We start from the raw sequence: 21,518 nt of genomic DNA, 5'->3' as shown, positions 1-21,518 counted from the left end.
TAAATGTGTTGGTGCCACCCCTGAAATGATCCCTGACCCTGCTCTTGCCACCCTGTGATTTTTCTCTAGATCCGCCCCTGCATGTTTGTACCTCTTTTCACACTATAGAATTTGACTAACCAGGCAATTGCAAGATGGCCGCACTGGTTGTTATTCCATATCTAGAGTTTCTTATAGAACTGTGGGTCACACTTTACCTTCTACAGAAAACTGAAAACTGTAACATGTACGACAGATTCCCAGGTTTTATTTCAGATCAGGAAAACGCCACACCCCTCTACGTCACCCTGTTTATCTGTATTGTAAATGTATATATTTTGTTATTGATCACGATTGTCTGGTAGAATAATGAAAATAAAAGGCAGACACGAGGACAAATTTGATGTTGTTGTTGACTGCCCTCTAGTGACTGCCATGGGAAGTAACAGTGTCCCCAAAAAATAAGATGCCAGAGTGAATTTAATAATGATTTCTTTGTCTTTCTTTACTAAAATATAGGCAGTTAGCAAGTCCAACTATCCCCACGTTTAGCTCCAAATGTTTAACCAAAGACACAATCTTGATCTTTGTTGAATTTAACCAACTGAAGTTACTTTTAATCATTGTATGTATTGCTTCAGTGCACACAGTCATACAGCTGTAGTTAAATGTACAGTATGTTAGAAATATATAAATAGATGAGAATAGAAAATAACTCACAAACAACCTAAGCTCGATCAGTTTATGTGAAGTTTTCTAAGTTTAGCTGCTTTCAAGAGGAAGGTTCTCAGTTCCGGGAACAACCCCCGCCTCTTTATGCCTCTCGCACAAGCTCAGTGTGTGCAGTCTGTTAGAAGTACACTCTATTGTACTTCACTTAGTCAGCGCTGTAAGTTTTTGCTCTGTTGCATCCAGACATACTTTTGGAGGAAACCCTTTTTGGAAAATGTCTCTTGTGACGGTTTCTCTGTGTTGGCTGCTGGTGGGATACTGTGCTTTGCTTGACCTCACAGGTAATATATGCGACTTAGATTGTATTTGGTTCTTGCAATGCACTTAGAGCAGCTTTTTTTGACCTTTTGATTACTCCACCTCCTGCACTTGCTCTACACAGCCTTCATCTAGTCATTTTTTTCCTTTTCCTATTGCAACACTTCTAGCAGCGTTTGAAAGTAGTTCAAGTTCATATATATTGTATAATATATGACTTTTTTCTTTACTCTTTTAGGAAATGCATATGGCAAGTCTGTCACCTTGCCACTGTTTTGCATGCTATTTTTGCCTCATACTACTACATTTCCTGTGCATCTGGAGAGGAAGTTGCTTTTTATAATAACATGTTATTATTTTAACTTAACATTGCATTTTTTCCATGTTGATTATTAATAGATATATATATATATATACTGTAGGTTGAAATGATACTGAAAATATTTTTATACATTGCACTCCTGTTTGCTGACACCGATATAGTTAACAGTATAACTATTTTTTTTACCTACTTTTATCTGTCTGTGTTGTCAGAAAGGAATTTATGACAGACCTACATTTAAGTCACTATGAAATAGACATTTCATTTCATTTTTCTTTTACTCCCTTTCTATTATGTTTTGTAATGTAGTGTAGAGTTTTTACAAAGATATGAAATGTATCTGGCTGCAATTTAAGATGGGAGAAATTAAGGTCTGAAATCCCTGTTTATGACATGTATTAAATGTTTTCTCCTTCATGCCTTTGTCTTGTCAGCCTCTGCAGCCCAAGTCTTGCAGATTACCCAGAAGCCCCGGTTTTATGGAGTGATGACCAACAGGAAAGTGGGAATTTACTGCATGTCGTCCAAGCAGCATCTTCCGTCCAATGTCACCTGGTACAAAGCCCCCAAATTCAACTCCGAAAAATCCCTCATCCACCCTGGAGGCAGGTTCGTGGTCCGAAAAAAACAGATCACGGAAAACGCCATCCTCATCTTGAATGATCTGTGGATCGAGGACCAGGGAGTCTACTTCTGTAAGATCGACGATGTCTTCGGGCCAGGGACCGACGTGCGAGTGACGAGTGAGTATCACAGCACACTGAACCACAGATCGAAATCAATACATTGGGTGGAGCGCTGTAAATAGGAATGGGCTTGCAACATGTAAGCCCAAAACATGCACAATAGGTTGATTGTCCGATATTACTGACTACAAGAAGTAACAAGCAGTGAGACAACTGTAAAAGTAAAAGTAATCAGGACATACCACTTGTGTATGGAGTAACACAGGATTCGGGAACCTTTTTCATGGGGCTGAATGGCGAGTGAGGGACGGATGGAGCGTGAGATCAACAGACGGATCGGTGCGGCGTCGCTGTATAGGACTGTTGTGGTGAAGAGGGAGCTGAGTCGGGGGGAAAGCTCTCGATTTACCGATCGATCTACGTTCCCACACCGTTCCCGTCATGAGATTTGGGTAATGACCGAAAGGACAAGATCGCGGATACAAGCGGCCGAAATGAGTTTCCCTTCGAGATCGGGTGAGGAGCTCAGTTACCTGGGAGGAGCTGGGAGTAGAGTCGCTGCTCCTTCATGTTGAAAGGAGCCAGCTGAGGTGGCTTGGGCATCTGTTCCGGATGCTTCCTGGTCGCCGAGGTGTTCCAGGCATGTCCTAGTGAGAAGAGGGCTCGTGGAAGACCCAGGGCACGCTGGTGGGACTATGTCTCCGAGCTGGCCTGGTGTCGCCTCGGGGTCCCCCCAGAAGAGCTGGAGGAGGTGTGTGTGGATTGGGAAGTCTGGGCATCTCTGCTGAGATCCCGGCCCCGGATAAAGCGGAAGAAAATGGATGGATGGATGGATGGATGGATGGATGGATGGATGGGACCCACTCATCTTTATTATATTAGATCTATGGGAGTAACTCATGATTTATGTTTTTGCGTTGATCAATTCAAATATTACCAAATAAAACGTCATAAAAGTAAAAATGAATGGAAGGAAGGAAAGCAGATAGAACTACAAAATGAAGATGAAGATTTTGTCACTTACAGATTTTCTTACACTGGAAAAGTACAGTAATACAGTATACAAATGGACAGATGTATCATTACTGAAAGCCTTTTTATGACTGTTCATCCAGGACCTGTGGACGAGACCAAGGTCTTGTATCGGAGTCAGATGAAGGACGCGCTCATAATTCTGCAGGGCATGCTGTTGGCTCTGATTATCGCTGCCTTTGGGTTTCGGAAAAAGACTCTGGTAAACGGCACTTTATGTGTAGATTCAAAAAGTTGGCTTAAGCACTTCCTTTCTCCATATTGTCGACATCGTGTTAACCTCTTGTGTCTCTCCCTCGAATAGTCAGAGAAAGAAGAGTCCATCTATGAAGAGCCAGAAGATGACCATATTTACGAGGTGCTTTCTTTCACTTTTATTATTAGTTATATTGTGATTCTTTGTCATCCACATGTAGCGTATGTCATAACATGGAACTTCAAATGGTACAATTCAGGATCACGCTGACTAAATGAGTAGTTTGATATGACGAATGAGGAAATCAACTTGACCTTTTATCATGTACATATTTGCTCACAGTTGGGAAAGTACTAAAAGGATATATGCTAGTCAAAGTAAAAAAAAAGAAGCATAATTACTTCAGAAAGTTACTAATCATCTGAAACCACCTTGTTTAAGATAACCATATCTTGTCTCTTGGGGTTCGTTTCCGATAACTGAGTTGAGTAATATCCAAATCACTTCAAATGTTTTTGTAAGTTGTTGCTGCACCCTTAAGGTTCAGGCTAGTCTTATATTAAATGCTGGATAAGAAGACTCTACATTAGCAGTAATACATGGCCGATTTCAAACTCATATATTCCTCACAGGGTTTGGCGATTGAGACGTGCGAGGACGGAGACCTGTATGAGGAGATTTCTGCTTACGCCCAGCCGGAAGGAGCCGAGGCCCCGTGGGAGTGAGGCTGAAGCATCAAAACACCAGCAGTTTTACACTTCACTAATGCCCTGTTGATAAGTTGGTGCAGCTCGTGTAGAGAGACTTTTAGTGCATTGTCCATTTAAACCACTATCTTTACCTTTTACTAATGTCTTTTACAAGAGAACTACATTTCTTTTGCTTAATGTTTGTTCGCTTTCTAATTGTTTTCATGATTTTTATCTTTGAGCCGTTAAACTTCAGCTTTAAGCAATAGCACAGCAGGGATTAAAATTGATATGATAAGAAAAGAAGTAGCACTGTTGTCCTGCTCATGACAGCGAATGCTAATGGTGACGCACTTAAACAGTGTATATTGACCATGTTTACTTTTTTCCAGTGTACCAATAAATCACAAACGTATCATCGTTTCTGCCATCCACATAATTTATTTGTCATGAATTAAAGACCAACAGCACCACAATGACATGATTAAATAGATAATGCTCAGTAAGTAATAAATAGATAGATAGATAAATAAATAAATATTAGATATATATAAATAAGGTATGCGTTAGTTGGTTTTAGTGAGGACCAGACTGTCTGATTGCTGGAGATGCTGCTTGACTTCTCCTCGGATCCATTCCCAGGCCTCAGCGCTACGGCCCTGTATGACAATAAAGGAAACAAAATCCCAAGTTAAAAATCTGAAAAAGAATAAATATCTAAAAATAGCAAAATCTAGTAGATCGGTGTCTCATACCTTAAGCTCCACATGGGCCTTCAGTTTCATGAAATACAAGTTCATCTTCTTGTTCTTTTTCTTGTTGCTTTGACTTGCAATCTGAACAAAGGAGGTTTACAAATGTCATTTCACTCACACACACACACACGCACGCACGCACGCACGCACGCACACACACACACACACACACACACACACACGAACAAAGTCTTCACACAATTAACTCTGTGCATAACTTCAAATCATAACAATACCGCCCAGGAAGTGACTTCCTGTTTCAATCCAGCACACCAAAATAAAAGCATCATCTTATTCATTTGTTCAGCTGTTCCATTGTTCAACTCTATTAACTATTAACAGACACTTTAAATGTGTGTAGTTAATTATATTCCTGTAATGTTAAAGCAGAACTAAGTAACTCTTGCCCCTGGAGGCCATATGCGCAACTGCAGGTGTAGTAGCAAGTTGCGTTTTTTCAACGTATTAATTGTCCGTGAGATTAGGCTAAAAACTACGCTGACGGAAAAGGCCAAGGGAGAGAGGGACACTGTTTAAAGTGACGTTAGCCCGCAGTTAGCTTTGCCCGTTCGCCTCTTAGCTTCTTCTTCGTGATTCCATTAGTGTGTATTGGTGGCGCCGGTCCGGTGGCAGTCAAGTTGCAATTGTGGTTTTCTGGACAGAGACACCAGGGGGAGCTGAAAGACCCTCCAATCGTCCCATTAACACTTGTATTACCCCCAGAGGGACTAGGAAAGGATTTATTAAGGTAAACAAGTTACTTAGTATTGCTTTAATTACCTGCTGAACTAATCAGTGAGACGAGCTGTGTGCTTTTATTTTATTTTGGTGTGCTGGATCGAAACAGGAAGTCACTTCTTGGACTGTTTTGAGTCAATCGATAATTATAAGTGCATAGAAAAGCTTGAAAATGTGCTTCTTCTATCTTTGCTTGTTTTTTTTTTTTTTTAGCACCCTGGTAATTTGCCCCACTAAATCGGAAAATAAGTCTAAGGGCCCAATTGCTGTTACTGTTGTCTTCAAAACGTTCCCGCAATAGATAAATTGTAATTGCCAAGGTCCACTTACACAAGAAAGCAGCCCGTCCGTCTGCTGCACAAGGACATTGAGAAAGTCGTCCACTTCCGTCGCCTGCCAGGACGCAAAGGTCTGGTCCTCATCAAACAGCGCAAAAATCTCCTCTAGCAGCAGCACGACGAAACGTGCCCTCTCCTCTGCCTATAGAAATGCAATGACATGTGTGTTTAGGTTATTGTGTATTAGACAATTTGTTTAAAATGTATTCAAGTTTTTGACCATCACTTACCACTGCTTTGGATGCCTGGGTGTAGAGCTCATTCGGGAAGGCTACAGCGTCTTCAAGATTGTCTTCCGTGGAGTTGCTGGAGATGGAGCTGTTCGCCTGTATCACACATCAATTAAAATCATCTGCAACACTAGAAGCTTTGCACATACACAAAAAAGCGGTTTAAAATACCCACCATCACGTTGAGCTGATTCAGCAAGCTGTCTCTGTGCTCCTGGTACTTGCGCTCCATCCAACTGCAGCTCAGCGCGGAGCCGGCCCCGACCAAAGCGCAGATGAGCAAAATCCTGAACATCTCCATTGTGCTCGATACAGTTTGTAAAGCAAGCTCTTGGTTATTAGACTCGAAGCTGTCTGTGACTGACACTGAGCGAGCCATTGTCCAATTTATGGAGGGGGATCTTTTTCACTTTCCGATCTTCTGCGGGTCCGAAGTGAATGACCCGAAGCCACTTTTCTCATGCGTCCAAAACCTCAGCATTTCACATTGGACTTCGGGAGAAAAATGTCACCAAACCAGCCACGCAGCGTGAGGTAGGCCTGTGTTTCAGTGTTTAGTTTTATAGTCTTTTATTGCCAGCGATTAGGCTATTATTTTAAGACAACTGACCTTCATTTTTTATAATTGAATTATTATAATTGATAATAATTGAAGCTTTTAATTAGGCTATGTCACTAAATCGGTGTTTTACGCACGCACGTTAAAAAGCTCTGCAAGGGACTCCTGGGAATAGGCTACACTTTGACTCATTCATTTGACCTGTTTTATTTGAACGCGTTAACTAAAATGTTCAATTCAATTCAAATTCAATAAAACAAATTAAATTCAACTTGTAGCCTATTAGCTGCTATAGCGACATTAAAGATATTCTCTAATTCTTATCTAATCAAGAAAACTCTGGTGAGAAATAAACCTAAGCTATGGAATGACAGTTCCTACACAGATGAAAATGAAAGTGCTGTTACGCACGCGCTGACGCAGTACGCAGTGCGGCCTCGTTCCTGTGAAGTAGAAAAAGCCAGACTGACATTTCATTTATTGTCCACAACGCGCGGTCAGAACAACTGTGACCGTGAGAACTACAAGCAAAGTGTTTATATAGAATATTCTAAAACTTTATTACATAGGACCTATTTTACAGTACACCATAACGTTAAACATATTTCGTCCCTTAAAGGTTTTATAAGGAGTTGTGAGATAATTAGGTATAAAAAGTTTTGAACATAGGCCTAGAACAAAATAGAAATGGGTAGTTTGTGTTTGCTCATGAAAACCTCAAAAATAAAAAATAAATAAGAAGAAATTAAATAAAACTTTGATAAAGTGTGTGCAGAATAAGGGCCCGGGATCAAGAATGTGAATAACACAATTTTGACAAAAAAGTCAGATATACAACCTTTTCATCAGATGATTTTACATTTTACAATAGCTCACCAACTCTTTTCTTTCTTTCTTTTTTTTTTTTTTTCTAAAAGATGCACATTTACAGCAACAAGTTTTGGAGGGATATGAAGGAACTAATAGGAGAACACATATTTTGTTTTATTGAACTTGCCACAAACATACTTTTTATTCCGTAAGTGAGGTTACATGAATTTGTCCATCATGGCATCAATAAAGTCTTGTTTTATTTTATCTCATCTTATCATGGCCTTATCAGTCGACAAACAGACAGAGCAAAATATCAGTTGAATTTCAAACAATAGATAGTAAACAATAAGTCTTTTAAGCCAACATTTTTAAAGAGATTCTTTTTTTTTTTTGCATCATGCTGGGTAGCCTTTTCTTTTCTTTGTTTTTTTTGTTTTGTTTTTTATGATGTATTGTCAAGTTCAAAGGCAATAACCCTCCATCAGCCACTACAACAAACTAAGTGGCCTTGTTTAAATGATCCTTGTATGTAAAATATGTTGTCCACAAGCTTCATTCATTCATTCATTTATTCATTCATTCACACTATGGCTTCTTTTTTGTGTTAATGCTCTTTTGTTAGAAGAAAGACCTGATTAACACCGGCCTTAATGAAATAGACCTATACCTCCAGAAGAGGTGGAGATCTAGAATAGCTTATGAATGGAACTTGAAGTAACGTAGGCCTTGTAGTCTACTTCTACTTTAGTGATACTTTGAGTTAAAAAAACAAAACTGTTTGCTCTCTCCATGTGTAGTATCATAAGAAAAGCTTCATGTTGACATCATGACATCATGTACCGATATTTGTTCACAGCAAAACTCCAAAACCTTCTTATTCATGAAAATATTACATTTTATTCATCAACGGTGCAAAAATACAGTACAAAAATAGATTCCTTCAATAAATATTGTTCATAAATAAATATTAAATAAACAATAAATAAATAAATAAACAAACAAACACATAATAAATAAATATATATAAATGATAAATAATCATAAATAAATAAATAGGCTAGATACATATCAATACCATAATGATGAAACATATGAGGTAAAACATTGAAATAGGCCTAAATAATAACTCGGTCCATGATACTGATGACTGTTCATGCGTTCTGATTCATGGCATGCGTCTTGTAGATGTGCAGTGTGACTTGTTCACGGATCAGCTCCCAGGCATCTGCGCTGTGTTCCTACAACACAAGCATTTTTACAACATTAGCACTGAAATAAAACATTGATTCAAGACAACAAACGATTAATTTTATGTTTTGAAGCCTTACCATTTCCCCCAGCACGTGCAGCGCAAGCCTCTGAAAATACAGGCTCATCTTTCTGTGATTCTTCTTGTGCTGGTGCTGGTGGTTCGCAACCTGGATAATACAAAGACATACATTATCATCGTGCATTTGTGCGTTGTCCGCATCAAGCTTAAATCCACGGAGGTAATGCTTACACAAGAGAGCACTCCATCCGCCTGCCGCGTAATGACGTGCAAAAAGTTCTCTCCTGCTGTCGCGCTCCAGGACGCATGGGTCTGGTCCTCTCCGAAAAGGACGGCAATCTCATCCAAGACGTGCGCCGCAAAACTGCGTCGCTCTGAACGCTAAAAATAAACAGTTACATTTTAGTTGTTGTACAGATGAGCTAATGTTGTGTCAGTAGCCAAATCGATGGAACATTTTTCACTTACCGGCGCTTTGGACGCGTGCCTGTACAGCTCGTTTGGGAAGGCCGCAGCATCAGGCAACTCAGCACCATCAGTGGAGTTTGTCGAGTTCATTTTCTAAATTAAAACACATCCATATTAATTCAACAGGCTGCATAGTTAAACGAATTAGGGCCAGACTGTATTATATAGCCAGTATGCCTGTGCGTAAAAATTGGATATAACTTACCATTGTGTTCAGCAGAGCCAGTGCCTCTTTGGTGTATGTTTCAAAGTCTGTATCCATCCATTTGCAGGTCAGGGAGGAGCCTGCGAAAAGGAGGCACACCAATAGAATCCTGATCATCATCTTGTTCTGTGCGGTATCCCCAGTGTCTTCAGCTGTTTGATTTAAAATGCGCTTTCTTGCGATGTAGCCTCTATTGCGATCCGAACTGATTCTCTTCTGTCGTCTTCTTCGGTTGATGGCCATTTGTGCACGAGTCCAGTGTTTAAAGGCGTTTGACTTGCCCTTTTCGTTTTCATAACAAACCTAGGGGTTGTACATCGTGGGAACGGTTCCAATTGTACTTTCACACCTGTGTTTATTGCTCCACACAATAATGAAGCATGTGGCATCATTTTTTACACCAATGGTACATAATTAGACTTAACAATAACAACGAAAAGAATAGAAGAAAACAAAAGAATAGAACAGAATAGACTCGAAATATAAAACTAATAGGCCTGTGCTAATGTAGCAAACATGCCGACCAAAATCTTCTTAATTAGCAGCTCATACATTACACTTCAATTAATACAATATATTAACATTGTTTGTGCGTAAAGTTTGGCCACTTTACAGCCAAATAATAAGTTCATAATATATTTTTCCCTTTCCCCCTCCCTTTTTTTTTAAATTTTTTATTATTTTGCCATTCAATGCAAATTCGTCGATTCTAGCTTATTGTTTTGAGTGATTAATATAATAGAAAATAATGAAATGTCATATCAAAACATTGCCTATGTTTATTTTTTATGTGCCTATTTAAATATGGCTAGTCTAAAATTATTTATGATTATCCTTGCGTCATCATCCATATCACTTTCTCATTATTTCGAACGGAACATCCCTTACCTGTAAGATGAAAGTGAAAGTGTGATGACGCAACGGCGTAGCCTACAACGTAGCGCGTCACCTGAGATGTAGCTATGCCCGTATATTTCATGATTGACATGTAGCATAATGTAGCCTACTGATTACACTCAAAACGCTTAAAACACTGAAAGAATTGGAGACTATCGATTTGACGGTTTTATTTTAGCCCATACAGTATTTTTGGTCGCTTCTATGACGTCTGGCGTTAAAAAGCGGTACTGCAACAAATCAATCAACATTGGTTGGTTCCTCATACAAGAGGTGGGTAGAGTAGCCAAAATATTTCCCCAAGTAAAGCAACCTAAATTTAAAATCATTTTACTCGTGTAGAAGTAAAAAGTAGTGCCCCCAAATATTTACTAATGTCAGAGTAAAAGAGTTTAGTGCTTGAGTATTGTGAGTAATGGTTTGAGTGTAAAAGTCTGATTCATGTTTCAGCAGTGCCATAAATGATGAGAAACAAAACATGGAATAATGTGAAAATTGTAATATCTCAAAGAAAATACCATAACAAACATATACAATGAAATCATTATGAAAAAAAACCCTCTAAATACATCTATTTTGAGCGTCTAAATGAAGATTTGTTTACTCACTGTGGCAAGTACTTATTGCTCAAGTAAGAGTAGATTAAAAAAAATAAAAAATAAAATAAAAAAAAGAGTGGTGCGCACTGAATGGGTGCTGCTGCCGGATGCTCTCTCATCGAATGCAATTTCTCCATCTGTGAGATCAATAAAGTACCATCTTATCTTATCTTATCTTAATTAATTGTACATATGAAAAAACTACTACAGTTACTTCAAAATGTTACTCAAGTAGGCTAGGCTGCTTAAGTAAATGTAACTGAGTACTATCCACCTCTGCCCTAGACTCCTATAGGACCTTTAAGGAAGGTGACAACCTAAAAAATAAATAGTGTAAGTGGGACATGTGAGATCTGATGGGAAGTGATGGAATTGAGGAAGAAAAACATTTTGACAAACATTCTTTTTTATTTTGCCTCAACACGCACACTTACAAAGTATGAAAACCCAGAAAATGTGCCTTCAATTCATGGGAAGAGTATGGATAATATTGTGCCAATCTCATTCTCATCCCTAGAAATGTATGGACATAGAATGGAAACAATCTGAAATGGTTGAGCTGTTCTAGCAAACGAGGTAGGTAAGTTTGAAGCATTTTCACGCTTCTAGAATACGTCTTTCTTGGTTTAATGCAGTATATGAAGGCTATTAAAAGTTTTTCGTAGGCCACAAGGAAGTCTAGGACAGCAAAGTACATGATGTCCCACTCACATGGCAAGTGGTGGAGCAACAACATCAACACGCGACTGAAACACCGATGCCTTCATGAGAAATGGTAAAAGTGAAAACTCTAGCGTAAGACATCATTTAAAATTCGTATATAAACCAAAGATTAACAAGACAACAACTTTGTTATATTGTTATTTCTTAGGCTATCAATAACATATAAGTATTAATAACGCGTTAATTCTCATTACAAAGTCGCTAGGGCCTACAAACGTAAAACATTTAGGGCGCTACGGCGTAAAACGTCTTGCTCACGGCGCAAAATGGTGTGTAAAATGTAATTTGTTTTAATATTCACGGACATGTGCGCATTATAATTGTTTATTTTCACAAAAAGGGGGATACATCGCGTAAACACACCACATTAATTGCTAAAACATACTTTACTTTTATTGTAATATTATTTTCCTACAATTTTACTGAACAGTGAAGGCGTCATAGTCTTTGTACCCACAATGCACTCGCCTCAGTTGACCAGTGGCAGCAGGAGAGCGCTCAGTCACGGGCTGCAGCGTAAATAAAGACACTTTTAACACATTTTTGGGGTCTATTTAGCATTTTTTAACACCCGAAACGATGGAGGAAACGTGTCTGCGACTATGACAGTTTGGTGGAATTGTTATTTGGACATTAATCGAGCTGTTTTGCCGCGTCCATGACAAGATAGCCAACCCTGTTTCGGTGAGACGGCTAGCTAACTCTGAAGCTAATTGGTTACAGTAAGGCATTTGTTGTCACTTTTAGTCATGTTGTGTAACGCTGTTTCTTTCTTAACTATGGGTTTGTTCGTTATGTTATAGTTTAACGCCTTATCGTAATATTAAGCCTATAGTTCTGTGTTTTGTTTTGTATCTAGCATAATATGACCCTAAACAACACCTACGAGTTGACGTCTTTCACTTTCCCTTTGTAACTTGTGTCACGTAAACGCCATCATTTTAAACCGTGAGTTAATGCTTTCAAAATAATAAGGTTTAAATTCGTGTTTTGTGGATACACGTGACATAATTGACCATCCAATGGGGAAGTTGTGTGCTACTTCCCTTCACAACCGCGTAAATATAGGGCTCACATGACTCTGTTGAATGCTCTTATTCATTACAACCGTGACACTGTGGATATTTCACAGACTACAACAGCTTGTCTTATGATGTGGGAAAATGCAAAAGCTTTGTAGTTGTCTGCAGGGAGTAGGGGGGGGAAAAGAGGACGCACAGATCACATGCCTATCTCTCTTGCTAGGCAGGAGGTTCTAGTTTGTGTCCCTTGCTTTTATTTCTTGTCTATATGATTTGATCGTTTACCCATCTGTAGGTGTGCCATGCGGGACTGAATGACTTGCCATGTTAGCGACGCAGATGCCAGAGACGCTGCCTGACGGTAAAGATGTTAAACAGGTAAGACAGCATTTACTGGCATTGAGATTTTATTTTTGTATTCCTGACATTCACAAACTAGCATGACACATTTTCCCTTTTAGAAACAGGTGATACAAGGTCTATTGTGTTTATAGACTTAGTTGGAATATGATTAAGGGCTGAAGTTTACAATACCGGTTTAAAACATTACAATATTGCGTTAGCTATTAAATTGGGTAGTTTGATATCCTTTTACGCTCATCTCTTCACTGGTGTTCACAAGTGTCCCACCGTGTTTTGGCTCGTAAACCAACCTTTTTCCTTCACAAGTCAGGAAATTCACAAGTGTGCTTGACAGAGACTGCTTAGTCAGTGAAGCTGAGGGAACTATTTGCACAATCTTTTTTTTTTCTTGCCCAAGTCAGATGACACCAGGTGCACTGCCCCATTAGCTAATCTTCCATAGGATCTGTTTGGTACATGTTTTGTAACAGTGGAGACGGGTCAGATTGCATAAAGCTTTGCAGAGTCAGCTCCTCGTGGATATTTTGTAAATGTTTTTGATTTTGGCTAAAATGTATTGATTTGACCTTTTTAAATCTTTTGCTAATCTCATCCTCCCGGCCAGACGATGCAGCTATTGATGTATTGATTTAATTACTTCTGCTTGCTTTGATAATGCCTGAATAACAAGAGCTTTATCTTTAACCAGTAATCAGTCTGACTGTTAGGGTGGCAATATCAACAAAACTAATGATAACGCTGTATATGACTTGAAAGACTCTCCAACCAAATTTAATAAAAATAAAATAAAATTATCTGATTGAGAATTTATGGCCACAAATCCTTTCAAAGTCTTTCCCTCAATTTACTTTTCTGCTTCAGTCATGTCTTCCACATTCAGTCCTGGTTTAGCCTTTTGTTGATCCAAAGTTATTTTTTCTTTATAGTGTAATTGAACCCATTGACTGTAATGAGATAATGCAAAGTTACCTGTGCTCGCGTGCAGTATTTCTTCACCGCCGTTTAAGTTAATCCTTTCTGTCACTTCATCTTCTGCTCTAGATCAAAGACAAGCTGGTCCAGTCGCTCAAGGCCCTGCAGAAGCGCTACGTGACGTCGGAGGCGGTGGTCACCAGCGAAGATGCCGACGCCAACCTGCTCTGCTGCGCGCTGGAGGCCGTTTTCATCCACGGCATCAGGGGCAAGTTCATCCGTGCGGAGAATGGGATCAGAGGGAAGAGAAAAGAAAAGGGACTCCCACAGCCTGCTTTTTGGAGCCTCTTGAAGGCAGTCACGCATCGGTGTGTATAAGAAACTAGTGAAAAATGCTACATTTATCAATATTATACGACCCAATAACAGTGTAACTCACGAAGAAATATGTCAGTGTGAATAAACCTTGAATGAAAGCTTCAGACCTTAATTTTTGTAATCCTGATCTAATCGTATCTCTTGTATCCTCAGTGACGTGATAACAGAACTGGAGAAGCTCAGCTTTGTGGCGACTGAGGTGGGCCGTTGTCGTGCGTGGCTACGTTTGGCCCTGAACCATGGCTTGCTGGAGTGCTACCTGGTGTCCCTGTTTAGAGAGGAGTCCAAGCTCCAGGCCCACTACCAGCCCAACGCCCTCCTCCTCGACCCAGAGGAGAGAGAGGTGCTTCTCAGCTACCTCCAGGGCCTCTCGTCGCTCACGTTTGACCTGTCCTACAAATCCGCTGTCCTCAAAGAGTGGACCACAACCCCCTTAGCCTTAGCCGGACTCTGCCCCATGGCTCATCTAGACACGCTTGAAGTCACTGTTAACGGAGACGCCGCTGCTAAAACTAACGGGAGCCAGAGCTGGGACACCGTGTCGCAAACATCCAGTTCTTCAGATGCGCTGGATTTGCAGAAGGAGTGTCCGGCGATGGGGCAGGGAGAGAGCGACAGCAGCAGGACGGCTCTCAGCTCCTCAAACCTGAGTTTAGACACCACCGGCTCGTCTCACCTGTCGTCCAGTCTGGGCTCGGACAGTCTCCTTCAGGGACAGGACCTGAGGAGCCCTCCAGCAGAACAGTCCTCTGCAAGTGACCTGGACATCGCTGTGAATATCTGCACCAAGAGATCATCCAAAGAGTAAGTGCATTTAGTATTTTAAAGCTTAAGGATATGTAGTACTGTACTTTATTCATATGTGTAAGCTTGTGTACAGGAGCTTTTCCATTGTAGACGAAGTCATCTGTACTTGGTAATTTTTTTATTTTTTATCATTTTGCCTCTCAGACAAGAAGCTTTTTCAGCGATTAATGATCAGGATGAGGGGCAAAACATCCAACACTTAAACAAGTACAGATGACGGCTTAAGAACCTTTGTCTATATTTTATTTTTGCGCAATGAATCCACATTCCAACAAAGTCCTACACAAAGCTCCTAAAGATTATGTAATTTATCTCCAGTTATGACGCTCTCACTGGTATTTTCAATATGTGAACACTTTTCCAATTCTGTCTTCTGTCTATGTTTTGTTGCAGTAGTTTGTCTAAAAGTCGTGAAAACCTGGACCGCTCCAGCCAGGACTCGATGCAGGATGTCTCCTTTGTCTCCAGCGTTAACTCCGACAGCGAGACACATGAAGCCCCAATCGAAAACCAGGCCAACATTGAGACCTCCCTCATAGAGCCTGCTTCTCCAACCCCCGAGCCGCCATCATGCGACAAAAACCAAGAGCCACGCCCGTCCTCGGAAACTGAACCAATTGTTGAACCCAGTTTGGACCATGCCGCTCATCCCACGCCTGTGGTAGAATTTCAATGCAGTGAGGAAGAGGAGAGACCAGAGCCCATCCTAACAGAAGATCATTTAGAGCCAGGACATGAAGATAAGACTTCGACACAGGAGAGCTTGGATGTGCCCATCAGCAGACAGCCCTCCGAGTCCTTCGCGGTAAGTACTTCCCTATTGAGCAATACATTTGATACTGTAGTGATATGACCTATGTGATACTTCTCTATTTGGCTTAGAGGCTTGAATGTTGTATTTGTAATGTAAGTAATACTCTGTGTAAGTAACACAAAGAAAAAGTCACCACCAAAAAAAAAAAGAAAAGAAAAATCACCGAATTAAAGCTTTGTGAAAGTTAACAAACAAGTTAGCTCACAAAAACAACAACAAAATCATCTTTATTTTCAATCCTGGATGCATTTTGAAAAGTCATACTTGTTGAAATTTCACTTCCCAGTGACTTATGTGGCGACTTTCATTCATGAGCTGAATCTTGTGACATGACTGTAGCCCAAAGTAACGTATACTTGTGCAGTGTTTAAACCACAGGCTGAAAAAGAAGGAAGTTATTGAATTATTTTTCTGGTCATGCTCATCAGAGTATGTAAATAGGTTATATTTGACCTGACACTTTGACCAAATGAGGAAGTTTCTGGTTCACACCTTGCAGCATTCTCGCTCGTGGATCTCAGATGAGGATATCTACAAACCACAGCTGGAGGAAGTCCCAGAGCCAAACCAGGACGACGCTTCAGTCCCGAGTCCTCAGAACCCAGAACCCAGCGCCCCTCGGTCTCCTCCCGCCCACAGCGTCATACACCGTCGTAAGACTGGTAACCAAGATACAGTACTTTAACACTATATAGAACATTTGCCTGTTGCATTCCCATTAAAAAATAACTTCTGCTGCCTGTAAATTGGGAGCGAATAATTACTGCAAATAACTAAAGAGCTGCGTAATTTACTATAGCCTCAGAAATATAGGGTACATTATTTTTTGTTCATTTGAATCATTATCAGGTTTATCTTCTTTCCAAGTCTATCTGTTTTTTGACATTTGCGGTACGTTGTGTCAATAATAAGATAGTTAATCTCTGAACTGGATATCCTGCACGCTATTTCAGTGTAAATCAGGGTTACTTTACACCGGTGTTATAGCTTTAGGAAAGTTTCTTGAAAAACTTTGTCATAAAACAATGTCGTCATGTCCGTTTTTAATGATGCTTATAGACATAGAAAAAGTCCATACGCAAATTGTTGAATTACTTGGGAGCGAGACTGTCTCAATGATTTCCTGGTTAGATCAAGCCGAGCTGATTCATCGCTAAGAGCTGAAAGAGCTAATTAAATCTTTAAAATTCTAAGGACATTTCTTGTGTGAAAATTATCTGCATTCAAAGTTTCATATAGAACAGAGCAACCAACCTATGTTTAAACTTTGTTTTTACATAATTTTTACATGCTTGATCATTTTAAACTTAAGAACATATCTAAAAATAGGACTGGTACAAAATATTGGATAGGATCTGGATTGCAATACTTTGTGCTGCAATACCAAGTATCGCAATAGTTGTGTTTGGAGGCATTTTGATCCTGCTCTCCTTTATTTTCCAGCAACAGCACTTTGTTACATTTTGTGTTAATACACTTTTCGAACTTAACACTTCAATAAATGTCAAATGGCATTGGGTTTATAAACTTTGGACACATGACTGTTTTCTTTTTATACATTTTAAGGTAAACATATTACAAAGCACAATTACGTATTGGATCGGCCACTGAGTATCGTGATACGTATCGGATCGTGACAAAAGTGGATCGTCCCAGCCCTAGCTAAAAATATGTAAAAATTAGATTTAAAATGAATCGCTCTCGCTTCATAATGTTAATATTCCTAGTTTTAAAGCCTATGTTTCAACTAGCAGCTGACCTGTTTTAAGTGTATTTATCTGCCGCTACCTCATAAACTTAATTATAGACTAGGAAGCCTAATTTAACAGGCAAATGTCTAAGAGATGATGTTCCCTCAGTATTTTTAAACACCAAGAGAAAATGGTCATTTCCGTAGTTTGAGGTAGAAGACACAATGTAGCGCCATATGTTGATTGAAGCCTTTATTAAAAACTTACCAACTATGAAATTGGTATTTTTCACTAAGCAAGTGAAACAACTTTGATAAGCTGTTTTAAAAAGAAAACAAACTGAGCTCAAGAACTGAAATCTTGGATGATGGTATTGGGCAACTCCACTCGACCGGCTGGTTGTTTTGACAGTGAGCCAATGCACATTCCAGTCCGTGGCTCTTTCGTTTACCATTGTTAATAATGTCATTTCAAATCCGTAGCTTAGTGTTTAGAAAGTCGAAAGTATGCTGACTCATCTTTCATCTGTCAGGACTTTCCAATCCTTTCCGCGGACTGCTGAAGCTCGGGCACCTGGAGCGCCGTATCGCCATGGGAAGGTGGCGCGACAACTACTGCGAGCTTTCCCCGTTCGAGTTCCGGCTTTACCAGAACGCGGAGGAGCGGACGTGCACCGAAAACTGCTCGCTGATGCGCTGCGAGGACGCCCGCCACTCCACCTCGGACGGGCGCAACTCCTCTTCGGACGGGCGCTTCGAGGTGGCGTTCTCCGGGAAGAGGCTGTACCTGAGGGCGGCCAACTGGGACGAGGCGGAGGACTGGCTGGAGCGCATCCAGGAGGCGGTGTACAAGTGCAGACCGGCGCCCCCTGTTGACGAGCAGTGGGAGGTGCTGCAGTTCCCCACCGAGGCCTCTGTGCCCTCCAGTCCAGACCTGGGCGGGTCCTCGTCTGACTCTGGGATCAGCGAGGGGCAGGAACCACCTCCCCAGAAAGTGTTTGACTGGACGCGCTGCTGCGATTTGGAGAGCGACGCCATCAAAGAGTCAGTTTTGTATTATTCCACTGACGCTGAGGCGCGACACTGGTCCCCGCTGATCTTCTCCCTGTCCCTGGAGGCGCTGAAAGGCTTCAAGGTGCAGGACAGGAGGAAGGTGGTGAGTCTAAATCACCCCATCCAGGACATTAGGGATGTGGTGCCCGACGTGTCTCAGGGCGGAGCAGAGTTCTTCAAGGTCCTGACGGTGAAGGAGACGCTGCGCTTCAGAGCGGAGAATCCCAAAGAGGCGAGCTGCTGGCGGGACCTCATCCGCCGAGCGCTGGACTCGTATCTGGAGAGCGGGGAGGAGGGCGGGACAGAGGAGCCCATAGTTACATCGCCGGGGATCAACGGGAATCTACACAGACTGGTGCAGCACAGGCTCAAAGAAGACGGGACGCTTTTGACTCACCTCTGCACTGTCCCGGTAGAGAAAGGACTGGACTGTCAGAGCTTCAAATGTGCAGGTACAGTGGGAAGTGCATATTCCTCTGTTATTACTATTAAACAGACAGACATTTTAATTTTATACAAGATTTATCCATAATAATTTCTCTGACAGTCACGTTTAACATTTGTCTCTGCCATCTTCAGGATGTCCGCGGCAGATCGGCCCATCCCGCAGCAGAGCCAGGCTGTGTGAGTTCACGGGACAGTACTACTGCGACTCCTGCCACGTCGGGGACACCACCATCATCCCCTCTCGAATGGTGCATAACTGGGACCTGGAGGAGCGAGAGGTGAGCTCAACACACACAGCTTTCTATTCAATTGAGCTGAAATGCTTCATGAGGGGCACAGATACGTTCACTCTTCTCGACATATTGGTTCTGGTTGTGTGGTTGAACATTTTTGGAGTTTTCTTTCGGATATTTTCTCGTAGAACACAGTGTTATCCACCATCTGAGAGATTATCACATGTGGTGTTTCGTTTGTTTAGGTGTCAAAGAAGGCACTGGGGCTGCTGACTGAGGTGCAGCACGAGCCTCTGCTGAACCTGGAGCAGTTGAACCCAGACCTGGTGGATCACTCCGAGTCAATGGTGCAAGTTCACAAACTCCGACAGAAGCTGCGATTCTTAGGAGAATACCTGCTCACCTGCCGCAGCAACGCATGGAAGAAACTACAAGCCAGGTCTGACATGGCATTTGTTTTTACACTTTACTTCAAAATCGGACAAAATCCGCCATATTTGATGCATGAATTATGATGCTTTCTCTTCAGGATGGGATCGAGGCCTTACCTTTTGGAGTCCAGTCAGCTGTACAGTATAATGGATCTAAAACAGGTATTACAGCTCATTCAAATTGTGTCGTCGTTGTTGTCACTTGTCGTAACGCAATTTTTATGTAATCTTTTCCAGATTGCAGAGGGAAATTACCACGTGTACTTGATCACCCTGGTGCAACACGCATCGAATCACGTTTTCCAATGCGACCTTTGCACTCAGCGAGGTTTCATTTGCCAAACGTGCCACTCCAATGAAATCATCTTCCCCTTTCAGTTCGACAGCACCACCCGGTATGTTTGCAGCATTGACTAGAAGTAATTCAGTTGTTTCCGGTGTTGATAGTAAACACATTTTTGTATCCCTCCCAAACAGGTGTAAGGACTGCAAGGCCGTGTTCCATCTTCATTGTAAATCTTCCAGTGATCCATGTCCACGCTGTTTGCGAATCAGGAAATACCAAGAGAGAGACATGCGAGACTAAGCACTGCCTGCAGTACCGCACCTTTACCACTAGAGGGAGATGTGACAGACAAAAAAAAACACTTTATCAGCAAATATTAGTTATCACATGATGCAAACTTAAGTGCAATTATGAGAACAACTCCTGTAATGTTGGAAATGTGCACTGACGGAGAGTTATATCCAAAGCCTTGTAAAACGCTGTGCTGGCAGCAAAACACAGCCAAATGTTACTGATACCTCTACATTCAACTTTGCCACAGCATCAAATGAAGGATCACATACACGACAAGTTTGTAGCAAAGAGCTCAACCTGTTATTATGAAGCTGCATTTTTGTTTCAGGTTGAGACACATTAATCAAGCATAACACTATGATTGCTGGCTATTAAGCGAATTATACAAATGATCTGTTATTATGGTGCCTGTTTGTAGGTCATGTAAGGCCCTCAAAGTAGACATGAGGAACAGAAAATGTACAAAACAAGCAAGTAAGGAAGTAGCTATGCCAAAAGTGGTTCAAGAAAATAAACTGCAGCATTACTTTTTGTGGTATAATAAGCCTAGAAAGCTGAAAGTCCTCATCAGCTGTCATTTTATCAGACTCCGGTACTGTTTTTGCACTAAATTCATATTGACTCAAATGTGAAAATGGTTCTGCGACCCACTCTTGAGTTCCGACCCACCAGTTGAGAACCACTAAACCAAGCCGCGACCCAAATAAAAATTGAATTTCTCATATATCGTACAAAATATTGGATTATCCACACACGTAGATATGCCTTTAAGACTTGCATTATGATGAAAAAAAACCCAGTCGTAAAGCTTGGAAATGTTTATAAAAGTTCACTGGAAAAGATTCGCGACCCACCAGTTGAGAATCACTAAAACTATACCACAACATAAATCTGAAAATTAAGATGAACATTTCTGTAGCTCAATTGCCAAAGTTAATGCTTGTTTTGTATATAATGTAGCTAAAATACACAGCCTTTATCATGCAGTTATAATGTTATGCTTAAGAGGTGCGTCTTCAATACATTATTTGAATGTTTATATGATTCAGAGGTTCTGCTTTGGACTAAAGGATGACTCTCGACTGTGCCTTCTTTGTTTTCAGCTTTACTTAACTCACTGTAGCTATTGCTATCATGAAAAATTGACATGATCATGATTGTGAGCATTAATTTTGGTCAATACTGTGTGAAATCATTGAGAATACGAGGAAACTGATTTTGACTGACACATGTTGTCAGTGTCTCCACTACACTTTATGCTGCATTGCTGTTTATTGATTTGAATTATTATTAACCCAA

General features: G+C 40.8%; 2 protein-coding genes across 5 annotated transcripts; both read left to right on the top strand.

The window, feature by feature from the left end:
* The first annotated feature begins 1,736 nt into the window (after positions 1–1,736).
* cd79b (CD79b molecule, immunoglobulin-associated beta) lies at positions 1,737–4,247 on the top strand. Its single transcript, XM_079577555.1, has 4 exons — positions 1,737–2,034; positions 3,093–3,211; positions 3,314–3,367; positions 3,838–4,247. The coding sequence occupies exons 1-4, from the start codon at positions 1,779–1,781 to the stop codon at positions 3,928–3,930; spliced, it is 522 nt and encodes a 173-aa protein (XP_079433681.1). The 5' UTR covers positions 1,737–1,778; the 3' UTR covers positions 3,931–4,247.
* A 7,714-nt stretch (positions 4,248–11,961) lies between these two features.
* Positions 11,962–20,661, top strand: plekhm1 (pleckstrin homology domain containing, family M (with RUN domain) member 1). 4 transcript variants are annotated; one of them, XM_079578147.1, is made up of 12 exons: positions 11,962–12,173; positions 12,807–12,889; positions 13,916–14,154; positions 14,318–14,968; positions 15,368–15,776; positions 16,285–16,447; positions 18,009–18,980; positions 19,108–19,253; positions 19,454–19,647; positions 19,738–19,801; positions 19,877–20,034; positions 20,117–20,661. In XM_079578147.1, exons 2-12 carry the CDS (start codon positions 12,836–12,838, stop codon positions 20,223–20,225), a joined length of 3,159 nt encoding a protein of 1,052 aa, XP_079434273.1. In that variant the 5' UTR covers positions 11,962–12,173; positions 12,807–12,835; the 3' UTR covers positions 20,226–20,661. The 4 variants fall into 4 exon arrangements, with proteins under 4 accessions (XP_079434273.1, XP_079434274.1, XP_079434271.1 ...); XM_079578148.1 differs by having other exon boundaries at positions 15,365–15,776; positions 16,285–16,438; XM_079578145.1 differs by having other exon boundaries at positions 15,365–15,776.
* Positions 20,662–21,518: the final 857 nt, after the last annotated feature.

This window comes from Gobius niger (assembly GCF_951799975.1).
Source record: "Gobius niger genome assembly, chromosome: 19".
Taxonomy (NCBI): Eukaryota; Metazoa; Chordata; class Actinopteri; order Gobiiformes; family Gobiidae; genus Gobius; species Gobius niger.
The sequence above is the reverse complement of the archived record's forward strand: the minus strand, read 5'-3'. Positions and strand labels throughout refer to the sequence as shown.

Coding starts and splice junctions, on each gene's coding strand:
- cd79b (XM_079577555.1), top strand. CDS start 1,779: ATGACCAACAGGAAAGTGGGAATTTACTGCATGTCGTCCAAGCAGCAT. Junction 2,035..3,092: donor GACCGACGTGCGAGTGACGA/GTGAGTATCACA, acceptor CTGTTCATCCAG/GACCTGTGGACGAGACCAAG. Junction 3,368..3,837: donor AAGATGACCATATTTACGAG/GTGCTTTCTTTC, acceptor TATTCCTCACAG/GGTTTGGCGATTGAGACGTG.
- plekhm1 (XM_079578145.1), top strand. CDS start 12,836: ATGTTAGCGACGCAGATGCCAGAGACGCTGCCTGACGGTAAAGATGTT. Junction 19,648..19,737: donor TGGAAGAAACTACAAGCCAG/GTCTGACATGGC, acceptor CTTTCTCTTCAG/GATGGGATCGAGGCCTTACC. Junction 19,802..19,876: donor GTATAATGGATCTAAAACAG/GTATTACAGCTC, acceptor AATCTTTTCCAG/ATTGCAGAGGGAAATTACCA.